This window comes from Rhipicephalus microplus, chromosome 6 (assembly GCF_043290135.1).
Source record: "Rhipicephalus microplus isolate Deutch F79 chromosome 6, USDA_Rmic, whole genome shotgun sequence".
In the NCBI taxonomy this organism is placed as follows: domain Eukaryota; kingdom Metazoa; phylum Arthropoda; class Arachnida; order Ixodida; family Ixodidae; genus Rhipicephalus; species Rhipicephalus microplus.
Window position 1 is genome coordinate 102,296,151 of NC_134705.1, and position 13,509 is coordinate 102,309,659.

At 45.4% G+C, this 13,509-nt stretch overlaps 1 protein-coding gene across 4 annotated transcripts in view; it reads left to right on the forward strand.

Moving 5' to 3' along the window:
- The window catches only part of LOC142765398 (uncharacterized), a 197,419-nt gene that overhangs the window by 124,776 nt on the left and 59,134 nt on the right, over nucleotides 1–13,509 (forward strand). For all 4 annotated transcript variants that reach the window (XM_075866299.1, XM_075866298.1, XM_075866297.1 and 1 more), the window contains 3 exons: nucleotides 4,281–4,328; nucleotides 4,539–4,586; nucleotides 5,046–5,093. In XM_075866299.1, the coding sequence (XP_075722414.1) occupies nucleotides 4,281–4,328; nucleotides 4,539–4,586; nucleotides 5,046–5,093 (144 nt within the window). The remainder of the gene's footprint in view (nucleotides 1–4,280; nucleotides 4,329–4,538; nucleotides 4,587–5,045; nucleotides 5,094–13,509) is intronic.

Here is a 13,509-nt window from a genome sequence, read left to right on the forward strand (position 1 = left end):
GGACCAAATGAAGGGGACGTTGTTTGCGAGGAGTTGATGGAGCGAAGACGCAAGTTCCGCGAAACCACGTATGAAGCGCCGGAAGTAAGAAGATAACCCGAGAAAGCTGCACAGGTCCTTCTACGTAGTGGACGAGGAAAATCGAGGACAGCGGCAAGCTTCTCGGGGTCGGGCCGAATTCCTTCTTTGCTGACAAGGTGGCCGAGAACCTTGATTGTCTTGCTAGCAAAGGTACATTCTTTGGTGTTAAGCTGTAGACCGGCTTTTGCAAGGCATGTGAGGACTTCGTCAAGACGTTGTAGATGCTGCGAGAACGTGGATGAAAACACTACTATGTCATCGAGATAGCATAGACATGTTTTCCATTTCAAACCACGCAATACGCCATCTATCATGCGTTCGAAGGTGGCGGGTGCATTACAGAGTCCAAAAGGCATCACATTGAACTCGTACAACCCATCTGGCGTTGAAAAGGCGGTCTTCTCTTTATCAGACTTCGACATTGGTATCTGCCAGTAGCCTGACCTAAGGTCGAGGCTGGAAAAATAGCCTGTGCCCTGTAATGAATCCAGTGCATCGTCGATCTGAGGGAGGGGATAAACATCCTTGCGCGTTATTTTGTTTAGCGCACGGTAATCGACGCAGAAACGCACTGTCCCATCTTTCTTTTGAACGAGAACAACTGGGGATGACCAGGGACTCGAGGAAGGACGTATGATGTTGCGTCGTAGTATGTCTGAGACGTTTTCCTCGATGATCTTGCGTTCTGCCTGAGACACGCGATATGGACGCCGATGTACAATACGAGAGCCGTCAGTCTGGATGCTGTGAGTAGCAGTGGTAGTCATGCTTAGGGCGGGCGAGTTCACGTCAAATAGAAAACGGTGTCTATTTAACAGGGCGAGCAAATCTTCAGTTGGATCAGGTGTTAAGTCATTGCTTATTGTCGCCGACACAGGTGTGGCAGAGGCATTGAATGGCAATGATTGCGATTTCGGAACATCGTTGTGGTTGTTGTTCGGAAGAGTAACAATCGCAACAGGCTCACTGTCGACCGCGCAAGATACTGTTGAGCCACAGGGGAGCAGTACACACTCGGGCGTTTGATTTATGGCCGTTAGGTACGTAGACCCATCGAAGAAGCGAATAAGCCCCAGTGTGATCACAATGCCCCTACGTAGGGTATGACTGTAAGGGAAAGATAGCACGTCGCCATCCACAATGTCGGTGCAATTAACACTTATAATTTCTTCGATGTATGGCCGAAGTACATAATCTGACTTGGTGACAAGGCGGATGCGTCCATCTTGTTCAAGCGGAGAAGAGTCAGTGGCGTTTAGATGCAGGAGGCGCTGATGACATGATATGAAAGCGGACGCAGAAGACAAGAAATCCCACCCAAGAATGAGAGCGTGGGTGCACTCACGAAATAACGCGAAAACAATGTGATGACGAATGCCTTCTATGCAGACACGAATGGTACACTGTGCAAGTGGACGAATGAGAGCGTTGGTCGCCGCACGTAGAGGTGGGCCGCCATAAGGTGTGGTTACTTTTCGAAGGCGGGAACAAAAATCAGCACGAATAATTGAAACGGCAGCGCCAGTGTCTACAAGCGCCTCAACACGTACACCTTCTACAAACACTACTATCAAATTCGATGGCCGCTCTGGAGGAATTGTTAGCTGTCCAAGGGATGCAGTTTCCCCTCCTAAAACTGCATTGGGGAGTTTTCCGCGTGGGCGTTCGTGGAATGGGAGGCGGGCCGTAGAGGCGACACTGAACGATGATCTGGCGAAGGCGACCTGCGGCGAGACATACGGGAATTCCCAGGCATGTCTGTGTGGTAAGTAGGTGACGGTGAACGGTAATAGGACGATTGGGAGGTTGGTCGTAAGTAGTTTATGGTCGGACGGAAGCTTCGATGTTCTTCGGGAGCGTAGCCGCGTTGCTCGTCTTGTTGGCGCCTTCGACAAAACCAAGCGATATGTCCTCGATAGCCGCAGTAGTAACAGATTGGTCGAGGTGGGCGCTGAGGTGCGTAGTAAGGTGGTGCACGCACTGGCGGTGATAACGAAGCCACAGGCGTATGGTCTGCTGTTGTAGGCACAGAAACAGTGGGTGCGGCAGACAGCGCGGCAACTTCGGCGTACGTGCGCGTCTGGCGCACGCAGGGACTGTTGGAACACGTCGCACGCGATGCGGAGGCGATCTCTTGTTTAATCAGGTCTCGCAAGCTATCTTTTTCAGGAGGTAAAGTAACTTCTGCAGCACAGAAAGAGCAGCGCCCGTGCAGCTCTTCACGAACGATGTCGCGAATAAGCGCACGCAAGTCGAGGGGTGCAGGCAAACGAACGTCGGTGGCATCGTAGCAAAGGCGAAGAGACTGAAGCTCGTCAAGTCGCTGACAGATGGTTATCACGTCCTGTGTGGTGGCAGGATTTTGCATGGCGAGGGCGTTAAAGGCGACGGTGTTAATGCCTTTAATAATGTGGCGTATTTGGTCGTTTTGAGACATGCCGGTGTTAACGCGCTTGCACAGTGCAAGGACATCCTCAATATAAGAGATGTAAGATTCACCCGGGAGCTGCGTGCGTTGAGCGAGTTTCTTCTTTGCTGCCTCAGTGCGAACTGCAGGGGCACCAAATACCTGACGAATTTGCTGCTCGAAAGTGTCCCAGTCGGGAAGATCCGGGTGGTGGTTCCAGAACCAAGTCTTCGCTACATCGGACAAGTAAAATGGGACGCTGCGCAACTTCTGTGGATTGTCCCACCTGTTCAAATCGCTGACGAGGTCGTAGTTCTTGATCCAGTCTTCGACATCATCGCCTCGGAGACCGGAAAACACAGGTGGATCACGCAGGCGAGTGTTGTTGGGCGGAGCGGGTTGCGGTGGCTGCAGTAACCCGGCGACGTTGGATGGGCCAGGGTTTTCTTGGGCCGCCATGTCAGGGGGTTGTATGCGACGACCCGAGCGGAGCTCCAGCGAGAACAGGCGAGAGAACTTGAGGGAACGAAAAGCACAGTCCACCACTTGTGAAAAACCGGTTTATTCGGCCAGGCTCGAGCTCAATCACGCTGGTGATGATATTCTTAGATGAAGAAGATGTATAGGTGATGATCATTACAAAGAGAATAAAGAGTCATTCGCTTGTCGCGCTCACAATATATATATATATATATATATATATATAAATATATATATATATATATATATATATAAATATATATATATATATATATATATATATATATATATATATATATATATATATATATATATATATACGTAAAGATACGGTGCCTAGCAGCGACGCCCACGTCAGCTTGGATGCTGGCGGCAAATTCCAGCTGAGAGTCTCTATATGTTTGCTATCGCAATAAAAAACTCAAACAAAAACGACAAAGTCACAGGAAAATTCGAGCCTGGTTTTACTGCATTGCAGCCCAATATTTTACAGCTGAGTCCCGTGGGTGTTTGGGACTCGTGAAAAAACATGCCTAGGCCGGCTTGATGACCGTAAAGGAATCGCGTTAGTAGGACTAATAAAGTGTTTCAGAAAAGCAAAAGAACAATGTGAAAAACGTAACAAGTGGGTCGTCCATCGCTCTAACTACGAAAGCTCGTTCTTCACATAGAGTTGTGAGAAACTATGGTTCATCACCTATCAACTGTGGCACATACTCACTTCAGGCGTAATAATTTATCGTCGTCATCCACTGCACAAAAAACAAAAATTGCACAGAATTCATTGCTAGTGTTTAGCGAATACTACGCCTCTTCGAAAAATGAAGAATAGCATAGTGAATGACGGCCTACCAGACAAAAACTACAAATATTTAAGGCGTAGTGGGTACCCAGCAAGTGTGCTCCTAGCACTTACCGAAACAGTGTTTAGATAAGGCTCTGAAAGGCCGCTCTTCCAGCTTTCGGTGTGATTGCTGCCCGTTCCGAGCAGGCCTGGCCATTTCAACTTTGTTAGACCCCAGATCATGAAACATAAACACGCTTGACAATATAGATGACGTTGTATTCCAAGTAGCCGGCACAGACTTGTTTAGCAGCTAAGCAAAGTACCCTTTATTGCAGCCAGCACCGAAGCTTTATTGAGAACGTCCACCGGTGATGGCAGCATTTGTCGCATCGAACGATGGTCGCATCTTAGCTTAGCACATTCTGGACACAGGACTTTAACGAAAATCAAATGTATTGCATGAATAAATGAAAGCCAATGTATATGTTACCTGCATTGTTGATTGGTCTGCTATACTCATTGCAGCCTTCATCATTCTCGATTCCCGGAAGTCCTTTAGCTGGACCATTGTCTGCAAGTATTCTATTTTATCTCAACTGGAAATTTAATCTGACATTAAAAGCTTTCACTAGCTCCACCTCCGATATAAAGCTTTCGCTTTCAGGAAGTAAACTTGAATGGTACCAAAAAGAAGAAAGAATACAAATTTCTACTAAATTACTAAGCATGACTCCCTAAACCTCATTGCCTTCATTGCTGATTGTTGTACTACCTTTGTTGCAGCCTTTGTCACACTCAAATCTTGGAAGTCCTTTAGCTGGTCCAAGTCAGGCAAGTGTATTATTCTAACTGATCCTGGAATTTACCTTCGTATTTAAAGTTATCAGTAGCTCAACCTGAGATCTAAAGCTTTCACCTTCAAGAAGTATTCTTCAACGCTACATAATAGTAACAATACTAAATGCTACCAAACGGCAGGACATGATTCTATGAATGCTATGTCTTCTATGTTGATTGCACGCTACCCTTTTTGCAGCCTAGTTCACCTTCAAGTCATCGAGGTCCTTCACGCAATCTCAGTAGGGCAATTGTTTCATTTTAACTGAACCTGGATTTTCACATGGCATTTAAAGATTTTACTAACTCAACTTGAGATCTAGAAATTTCACTTTTATCAAGTAAACTTCAATGCTCCATAGAAGGAAAGGTACAAAATGCTACAAAACGACTGAAGTTGACTCCCTAAATGCTATTCCTTCATTCTTGATCGCGATTATACCATCTTTCCAGCCTGGGTCACCCTCCAGCCCCTCAAGTCCTTTACCTGGTCCTAGTCAGGCAAGTGCTTTACTCTAACTCAACCTGGAATTTTATCTGGGCATTTAAACTTTTACTAGCTCAACCTCAGATATAAAGTGTTTATCTTCAGGAAGTAATCAAAGCACTACAGCAAAAAATGATGGCAATTGCTACTGAATTACCAAGTAATACTCCCTGAACTTTACAAGTTGATCACTCCCTATTGCGAAAAACAGCGTCTCCAGCGTAACGCCAGTACGTTTTTTGGCACTGGTAGACGCTTAAGACACTGGTACACGCTTGTACTCACTGGCACTTCGCTGGGCGCACTGGGAAAAAACTGTGTCGCACTGGTAGGGGCGCTACCTTAATCGCTGCGATGCTGGTGCACACTGCGAAGCGCTGGAAGCGTTGGAATTTTCACTGGCAAGCGCTGGTGAATACTGGAGCACGCACTCTTTCTACCAGGACATCGTGCACATTATTGTAGCGTGTGCCGTGGTATGTGTCGGTGTCGTTCAATATAGAACGCTTGATTCAACGGCACGGAGAGATGCTACCCTCACAGATAAAAAAACAAACAAGGGACATCAGCTAGAATTAGCAAAAAGGAAACCGGGTGGGGCAATTGCCTGTCAATTATGCAAGGCTAGATCCACCGGCTACCTACAACATCCTTAACCTTAACTTCAAGCATCGAAACTCAGCTGCTTCGAGAGCGGCCTTACCCAGTGCCCCGTCCCAGCGAGGTCTATCGTGTCGGCCGCGTCAGTGTACATGCTGCCGGCGCTTTTTACTATAGGTAGGCACACTTATAAAATGTTAGAATAACTTTACAGTACAGTATGAACATCCCTGAGCCCAAATCAACCATTTCACCACGTGTGCGGTGCCCACACAAGGAGCAGCGACGATCGATGTGTCGTGCTTTCAGCAACGCAGGCTGTCACCGGAAACTTTTTCTAAGCGCAGGAGCCGGTACTTCTCTGACTCCTATGTAAGAACATGCAATTTTGAGTTGGTAATTTGGTACGCCTCAGTGAACTAACACACTGACATACTTTTTCAGCGGATTGCGTAAGTGATTTTTTTGGCAGTTTCTTAGTTAAAAGTATCGATATAACTGCAAATATGTAGTTAGGCACGTGGGATGTGTACTGCTACATCAATGCCAGCGCGAAAAAAATACTCAATATTCAATCGTGTGCGCGAATACCTAACGAAAAACACATTTTAAATCATCTGTGCATGTTGACCAATAGCAATTGCAAGAACTGACTATCAAAAAAAAAAAAGAACTATCGGCAGCAACAGCCGATAATCTGTGGCTGCTCCTCCAGTCAATTTGAGATTTTTCAGAGTTAAGATGTGGATGCTTCAAAAAACTTTGCGCTCTTGCTAATATCCGCACGTCATTCGGTGCCCGGAAGGCGTTCGTTATTGTCGAATAAAGACGCAATTGTTATTGGGAAAGAAATATGGCGTCAATCTTGACTTTGTGACTTGTATACATGAAGTCGAACGGTGCGTTTTCTGGATAAATAGTCATTTTACAACCCACCATGCACGTTCTTGCATGGCGTAGTGGGTAGGGGGCTCAGTTCGTGATCAGAAGGAGGCAAGTGCAATTCGCTGGTATAGGACTGGTTGGAAGCATTCGCTGGTATAGGACTGCAGGAGGTGCTGCACCCGGAGCGTTCATTTTGCTTCCTGGCTACCAGGATTCGACGCCCGCATCTGGAACCACGACCGTTCCTGCAGTAGCTGGTGCCGCGCTCAACCTACTGGGGTGTTCTTGGCTGAGGATTGAGTGGTTTTAAATTTCTGTCTTAGAGTCCGACTCTAGTTTGTTCTGAGTCTAACCATATCTGTAGTGCTCATGTCGACTACTTCTCCTGGCCAGGCGCGATCCGCCTGGTCAGCGTCCTTGCCGTCTAATGAATTACCACTAGACTCCTTTTTCCGCAGTGGTATCGACAGCATTCCCGTAGCACTGGTACCTACAAATGGAGGCTTCATCAGACTTTCAAACCCTCAGGTGGTTCAAAAGGAACTCAAGACAACTTCAAATCATTTCCAGACCATCACAGATGTGCGCCCATTTGGGCGAGGAGGTATCGTGTGTAGGTCGCCTGATCAGACCTGCGTGCAGGATCTTCTCAAATGCACCTCCTTTGCTGCTACCCCGGTGAGTGCTTTCATTCCGCCTCACCTTGCATGTACCAAAGGCCTTGTACGGGGAGTCGACTCCAAGCTGAGTCCAGCTGAGACCCTAGACAGGCTCTCTGGAGCAGGCGTAATTTCAATTTACCGGTGTAATCGCCTAGTCGACAACCAGAGGGTACCAACCGAATCTGTTATCGCGACATTTGTGGGCACAAAATGCCCATCAGAAATAAAATTATGGCCACTGATCTTCCGAGTAGAACCCCTCGCTTCTCGTCCGATTCAGTGCAAGAACTGCTGGAGATTCGGCCACAGTGCGGGAGGATGTAAATCTAACGTTCGTTGTCGCACCTGTGGAGAGAGTCATCCTTCAAGCAATTGTACTGCAACAGTGGAAAAGTGTTGTCTCTGTGGGGGCAGTCACTGCGCCGACAACTCTGACTGTTCCGCTCGTTCCCGGGAGGTTCAAATCCTGGAAGTTATTGACCGCCGCCGCTGTTCACGAAGGGAAGCCATTGACATAGTTAGAGACAGGGCTTTTGGATACTCTGGTATAACAGCGCGCTGCACTTCCAGTATGGACTCAACCCTATCGCAGGCTATTGAAACTGCTGTGGAAAAGGCAGTGAGTAAGGCAATGGATAAACTAATATCTAACCTTTCCGACTGTTTAGTGCAAATTCTTTCAAGCCAGATTGGACAAACAGTACAGACTGGTACAGAACCTGCAGTATTACACATTACTAGTGACGCCACACAGCTACGCAATGTAGTGATGGACGAACTTTCTGCATCTGCAGGCAAGGCTAAGCAGCCAGGAACACAGGTGCACTTGGACCGACATTCGCCTCGGCCGAGTACAAGTACTGATACAGATATGGAACTCGATATAAGAACTAATAAACGTACCAGATCCCCTATCTTCACCGATCTCAAGTCCAAATCTAAACGGAATGAATCAGCTATTTCGCGTGAAGATGCTAACAAGGGTGCGACATGCGCCTCTGCGGTGCGCTCAACACCATAGGTCAGTTGAGGGTACTGCAGTGGAACTGCCGTTCTATATTCTCAGCCTCAACCGACTTACATTACTTTTGCAATAATTTTAATCTTGATATTATAATTCTCCAAGAAACTTGGCTTACACCAGATAAAAATTTCCATCTTGCAGGTTTTCGTTCTTTTCGATTAGATCGCCCATCACGTGGTGGTGGTTTAATGATCCTTGTATCAAGTAAATTATGCCATAAAGCGAAAATTTCTTTCAGAATGTTAGACTTCGATTGCGAATTATCAGCATTAGACTTGTGTCTCCCCGGATACCACCCTTTTTCAATCGTAAATTGCTACTTCCCCTCCGGTGTGCAAAGCACGCGTTATCTTGACAGCGTTTTGGTAGCATGTAGAAAGGAAATTGTACTCACAGGAGACTTTAATTCACACCATTTGTCTTGGGGTATAAGGACAGATTCTTGTGGTAGGCGACTGTGGGAATGGACTATTGATCACAACCTCTCCTGTCTGAATAAAGGTCATGTAACATTTGTCCGAGGACAAACTAGCTCAGTATTGGATTTAACGTTTTGCTCCAATTCAATCAAGATTTTGTCATGGGCTGTTCGGGATTCGGCAACTAACAGTGACCATCTTCCTGTAGTTTTTGACATTACTTGTCCAACAATAACTTTAGATCAGCCAAAACGCACATACATCAACCAAAGCAAATTTCAAGCCTGCCTCCGTTCTGCCATTTCCAAGCTTGGAAATGCCAGTACTAAGGAGATTGCATCTACGATAGGTTCAATTCTGGAGGGATCTAGAAAAAATTCTGAATTTTCTATTCCATCCAATAAACGATCCTCCTCTCGTTGGTGGAACGATGAGTGTACGCGCGATTATAGAAGACGAAAAGCCGCTTGGAAAAAACTTCTTCTTAATCAGAGCCCAACAAACTGGAAAGACTATCAATTCCTTGCTGGCGTATTTAAGCGTACAGTGAACCGCGCGAAAGAAGAATACGAGAGTAGACATTTTGATTATCTTTCTAAATCAAAGAATAAGCGTGCTTTGTTCGCTTATCTTCGGACAAGAAAAGTACTACCAGCACCTTTAACGTTGCAGTCATGTGTCTTGACGCCGGTAGAAATGAACACTTCTCTAGAAGACATAGCGCAAGGTTTAGAACGCCGCTTCACTGCGAATTTTTCGGCTATTCAGTCCGTTCTGGTAAACTTGCAAGAATTTCCAGAAGTTTCTTTAGCTGAATTGAATCAGACAGTATTATGCTTACCGAGGACGGCTCCCGGACCAGATGGGATTACGAACTCTATGTTGAAATGTTTACTCCAGGAATCGCCTAATCTTTTGCTAGAACTAGTGAATTACTCTTTGGGGAATGCATGGATACCTCCAGAATGGAAACTTGCCAAAATTGTATTGTTGCTAAAAAATGAAAATGATGCATACACGTTGGATAACATAAGGCCGATCGCACTGACATCAAACTTAGTGAAATTGGTTGAGAGAATCATCAATATACGAATTAATGAACTTATTACCATGAGGTCTATTCTAAGTCCCTATCAAATTGGGTTCAGGGCTGGTTGTTCAATTTGGGATGCCCACGTTGACTTAGAAAGTAGGCTTCAATTAGCTCGGCTACATAAAAAATATGCTGCTTTAGTTACCTTAGACATCGCTAAAGCATATGATACCGTGGAGCACTGTATTTTGATAGATCGATTAGAATACCTTGATTTTCCATCATACATAGTAGCGTGGGTTCACAATTTTCTCGCAGACAGGAAATTTTATTGTTTTAAAGATGGGTTTTCATCATCTACTCATACCCAAACGAGGGGAGTACCGCAAGGCTCGGTGCTTTCCCCGGTGCTATTTAATTTACTAATGAGCACCATCCCACTTAAAAAGGATATAACAACTTATGTTTATGCAGACGATATCGCATTTTTTGCAATGGCAGATAACATTCAGACCTTATATGAACGGCTGCAGACTTACCTTAATATATTGGAGAGCTGGCTCGATGGCAACAGCTTTTTACTTAATCCAAGTAAATGTGCCCTCCTTGTTTTCCCGCTGCAATACCCTGTGAACATCTCTCTGTCTTACCATCATGAGGATATACCACAGGTGGAATCTGTTAAATACCTTGGAGTAATTTATCACACGTCGCTCAACTGGCGATCTCATATCGAATATATCGCCGGAAAAGGTGTGCGGGCCATTGGCATATTACGTAGGCTAAGTAACTACCGCATAGGTATGAGAAGAGACACATTATTAATGATATATCGCATGTATGTTCGTCCCATTTTGGAATTTGGTTGTGTGCTTTTCTCTGGAGTTCCAGCTTACAAGTTGCGGCCTCTAATTCTTCTGGAAAGAGAAGCTTTACGCTTATGCCTTGGCCTTCCTAAAACAGTCGCCAACAATGTGTTATATCTCGAATCGAGGGTCCCTCCGCTTTCTTGTCGAATTCGCCTTCTGACTGTTCAGACATTCTTAAGAATTTATGAATCACCATTACGACATTCAGAAACAGCCTTTATTTCCACCCCGGAATCATTTTTTGCTGCCAGATGGCCGCGATTTCACACGCCACAAATTATATTTGTGCAAAATTTACTGGAGCCTCTAAACGTACGTATATGCGACATCATGCCGAGTCGTTATAATTCAGCCCCGGTAGAAATTCAATTCGACGACATTTTTCCTAATAATGCCAAATTACTTCCCCATAATATTTTGGATGGTTTACTCCAAGATCACCTGCGCCGTATTACAACGAACGTTATTATTGCTACAGACGCATCGCAATACGACGAAAAGTCAGGGGTTGGTATTTTCAGCCCTATTTTAAATTGGATTTATTCCCTTCGACTACCCGATTTCATACCCGTTTTTGTGGCTGAGTTTCTGGCAGTAGTGCTCGCCTTACGCAAGTTAGATACAGCAATTACATCAGCTGTCATAATAACAGATTCCCTATCTCTTTGTGCGGCACTTTCTGTTGGTGCTGATAATCACGTAACAAAGGCGTTCCGTGCATTAGTACCTGCGCATTTAAGAAAAGTGCGATTAGTTTGGGTGCCTGGACATAAAGGTTTGTTTCTTAATGAAATAGCAGATTCCTTAGCTAAGTCGTCAATCAGCGAACCAATTCTACCGCTCTGTCCATCATCCGCTTATGTAACTGCTGCTCGATTCCGCAGACGTACGCTTATGCAAGTCTTTAAAGGTTCAGCACTAACAAACTCTACAGAATATCGCCATTTATTATATCCCTGGCGAAGAGACTTTTGCCGCACTCGAAAACAAGAAGTAGCTATCACAAGGCTGCGTTGCCGGGTACCAAATCTAAATTTCTATAAACACAGGTCTGCTCAGGCACCTTCGCCACTGTGTGCATTCTGTGATGAACTGGAAACAATAGACCATTTCTTTTTGACCTGCAGGCGGTTTAACACATTACGAAAAACCCTATTAGAAATACCTTTGCGTGGCATTGGTATGGACTTATCTCTGCCTGTCATTTTGTCTTTTGGAGCTTCCATTTCTGGTTTCTGTAATGGCACAGTATGCGCGGCCGTCCGGGACTATATTGATGAAACTAATAGGTTGACTAATTAACCAGTTTCATTATCTTCACATGTTCACCTAATTATATACGTATAAAATCAGACTAATGCTCTATTCTAAGAATAAATTTGTTTATGTAAATATTTCTATGCATTACATTAAGCACCACACTTGCCTATAGGCTATCGGTAATCTTTCTGTTATACCTCCATCATTCTAAATCTGAACAGTAAATTTTAAAGCCACTCGATTCTTGGCCAATCCCCCACAGTGGGTATGCGCCACTAACGATAGGAGAACAACAACAACAACAACAACAACAACAACAACAAATCCCGTCAGAAAAGTTTTATTTTTAGTTTCTTATTTTTTAACGCGAATGCGCGCTATTTTGCTTATATATTTATTTATTTATGGCAAATGGGCAAGCCCGTTTTAGCCCTGTGTAGCAATTTTGCGCAGAGTACCGGGACGCTAACGCTCCAGCGTCCCAGTACCTGCGCTGGGAGGTGCTGGTACCAGTGCCATACTGGGCGCATAATCAGGCTTGGCGCTGGCCGCCGGTACCCAGTGGAGCTGGTTTTGCAATAGGGTTATGGCATCGCTGAGTCATACGACGAAATGGTCTTTAACAAGTCAACTACACGTACTGAAATACACATGTTTTAATTTTTTAGTATAATTGCTAAACACTTCCAGCTCTTACGTTGTGTTGATGAATGTTGCCTGCCTATGCACTGTAGTGAAGTTTTGGTGCAACCTGGTTCCGGGGGCAGTTCGGATAGAAGGATGACGCGCTAAAACCGCTCTACAAGGATTTACCAGCCAGCCTCCACTGCTGCGCTGTAAATATTGTATATAGTGTCGTGCAACTATCGTAAATGCATAATCACACTTCTTGCTTAACGTTTTATTGATATTGTCACGGGGTTGTGACGTGGCAAAAAAGAGGAAACTTCGGGTTGGGATTTAACTGTTTATTTGGGCGAACCTGTGCCCGGTAAAGGGAAAGTCTAATTACAGCAGCAGTCTTGCACAGATAGCAGTCTCGGACTGATAGCGGTGAACGCCGCGTCGGCCTTCGATCATCAAGTGACAAGCGGCGAAGCGCGTCGGCATTTATACCCTTGCCGTCGAATGTTCTAGCGTTATCGCTGGTGGTGGCGTAGGTTCCAGAACAATCTGTACCGTTCGCACAGTGGGCGTGATCTTATCGAAATGATCTACTACAGTCCGGAACCTTCTCGAAACCTGCAGGCGCGGTTTGCGCCGAGAATCGTGTGGTGTTTCGGAACGATAACAAAAACTTGTGAAATGGAACGTGGCATTGCCCCCCTCTGAAAAAAGGCATCGTCCCGATGCTTTAACTAAAGATGAAGGTACAATAATAATGCAAGAAAGTACAATGAATAAAAAACAATACAACAATAATACAAGAAACACTGTTTCAGTTTGTTAACGTGCATGAAACGGCTTGAGGCGCGCGACATGGACGACTTCAGGTCGCGATCGGCGTCGTTGGGAGTTCGTGATGCCGTCGGGGACAACCTCGTAATCAAGTGGTCCGAGACGTCGAACCACCTTGTACGGTCCGAAGTACCGTCGCAGAAGCTTTTCACTTAGTCTACGTCGGCGTATCGGCGTCCACACCCAAACACGTTCACCGGGCTGGTATTCCACGAAGCGT